Below are 2,262 nucleotides of genomic sequence, written 5' to 3' on the forward strand. Positions count from 1 at the left end.
AACTAAACAACAAGACATAGACCTACTTAGACATAACTTCCCTACAAACAAACTAAGACTCTGACTGTAAGACCCATTAAACAACATTAAAGACGCCACCTAGGTGAGCTTAATTAGTAACTGTTATAAGTAGGTAATCAGGTGGAAAGCCATGGGGAAACTCAATGTTCATGTCCAAATGTCATGTACAAACCTGCAATCACTAAAGAGATAATTTTATGTGACTCCAGCTATCTGGTAATTTGTTTAGCGTAATTTTGTATGTAAAGCATATAATAAATGTAGGTCTGAAATAAAGAAGATAGCTCTGTAGTTGTGTATTTAACAAGATACAGGCTAGTAGGCACAGAAACAAGAAAAGGGAATCAAGCGATTCCCGGTGAAAAGCGAGGTCGTAGATTGGAGCTTAACAGTCAGTTTGCGGATGTACTAAGGTCAAACAGTACTACTGGAGGCCGCAAGGCGATCACAGATACAATAAACCATTTAGGAACGAATTCCATCATGATGTCGGACCGATTATTGAGATTTTGTGGATGCCCATAGAGTGAAAAGAGGGCGGACCAAGGAAGGTGGAAAGATAGCATGTGTTCCGTTTCTCTTGCTTGTACAATGTTCGCAAAGTTAAAAAACTATGTCCTTCCCACTTATGCTCCAGACCACTACCGTACCTCCTAAGCAAACGGATAAAGCAAGACAGAGGAACAATTCAGTCAATTTTGTTGGTTAAACTCTCTAGTTTATAGACCAGTCCCATTCCTACAATCCTGTTTTTTTTGCCCCGTAGGCAATGGCCACGAACTTAATCTCAGCTTTCCCTTTAGGAAAAATATGGGTTAAAAGGATGATATTTGCAGTAACGAGTCTTGATCTTCACTTGGCACCGGGACCTTATGCCGTCCTAGTCTGTCTAATTTAAAGACTTTAATTGAGAGGACCTGTCATCAAGAAGAGAACCACGGCCCACATTGTCGTGCTGGGTCCCGTCGGACGATCCGATTTGTTTAATGAACTTGAAAATCGGCCCTATTGTAATGTCGGGTCGACTGCTCTAATTACAAAACCATCAATTTGTTAAGGGATGTATTGGATCCAAGCACGGCATATAACTGTCGTTTAACCAGAGTAAGTGAATATGAAGAGTCTACTTGTTTGTTGTTGTTGCCAGTTGTGGATGTATTTTCATGTGTATCTGCCATTCAGAAATAGATTCCTGGATCAGCTGTTTGATTGATTAGTTGAACACGTGATTGCTACTTAACTAAAAGCACTACAGTATTCAAGTGATTATGTTGTATTTATTTGGAAAGCCACGTTAACTGACAGGTACCATTTGGGTGTTGTGTCCATAGCTAAGGTGGACTTTTCAGGTTAGTACTCTTGGATTTTAGTGCAACTCCTGAAATGATTGAAACTTTGTTCTCCCCAGCGTAACATTAAGAGAACCACTATGTGACGCAGTTTAGAGAGGGGAGGCCCCATTAGAGTCTGATAACTACTGCAAGATCCAGTTATTTAGGTTGAAGTTTCTATATGACAAGCTTAACGTTATGACATTATAACTTAACTGTTCTCATGAGAGGGGAAACTGGTACGAGCCTTACTAATTAAATTTCCACATGTTATCGATCCTAATACTACCTGATGCGTCGTTAACCTCGCTGGGAGATGGAGAAAACTAGGTACCACATCAATTCTCATATCAATTATTATCCCGACTTTCTCAGCCCTCGCTTGAAGCCGACCGTGTTCACAGCTTGATTGAGCCGCTGCCTATTTTGGATATGTGCATTCTGAAGTTATGGGTCCTACAGTAGGTTTGTTGTTGTTATGTGAAGTTATGGGTCCTACAGTAGGTCTGTGTTGTTGTTAGGTGAAGTTATGGGTCCTACAGTAGGTCTATGTTGTTGTTATGTGAAGTTATGGGTCCTACAGTAGGTCTATGTTATTGTTAGGTGAAGTTATRGGCCAATTTGTTAAACCCCTAATGTACAAACCCTCAGTTTCAGGCTGATGGCAACGCTAGCCAAAGAACATTTTAGTGGTTGAAGTGTTTCAGTATAAAGCAGTTGATTTTGCGACAATAACACAAACATATAGGAGATTCAAACAAGCCTTACAATTACAATGCATGTGCATCGCTGCAATTTTAGCACAGAACACAGAGGGGTCCTTTTTTGGAGACCAAAGGTCGTCTGGCACACTGCTTAGGTCTTGACTGTCTTAAGACAATTGTAAAATAATTTAACAGACATCAATTGT

The 2,262-nt window shown here is 40.2% G+C and overlaps 1 protein-coding gene across 1 annotated transcript in view; it reads right to left on the bottom strand.

Annotated features, from left to right (window-relative positions):
* The window catches only part of LOC112081277 (zinc finger protein 239-like), a 4,091-nt gene extending 2,741 nt beyond the window's left edge, over positions 1–1,350 (bottom strand). Inside the window, exon 1 of the mRNA XM_070448720.1 lies at positions 1,331–1,350. Within this exon, the coding sequence (XP_070304821.1) occupies positions 1,331–1,350 (20 nt within the window). The remainder of the gene's footprint in view (positions 1–1,330) is intronic.
* Positions 1,351–2,262: the final 912 nt, after the last annotated feature.

The sequence above is a fragment of the Salvelinus sp. IW2-2015 genome, linkage group LG18 (assembly GCF_002910315.2).
Source record: "Salvelinus sp. IW2-2015 linkage group LG18, ASM291031v2, whole genome shotgun sequence".
NCBI lineage: Eukaryota > Metazoa > Chordata > Actinopteri > Salmoniformes > Salmonidae > Salvelinus > Salvelinus sp. IW2-2015.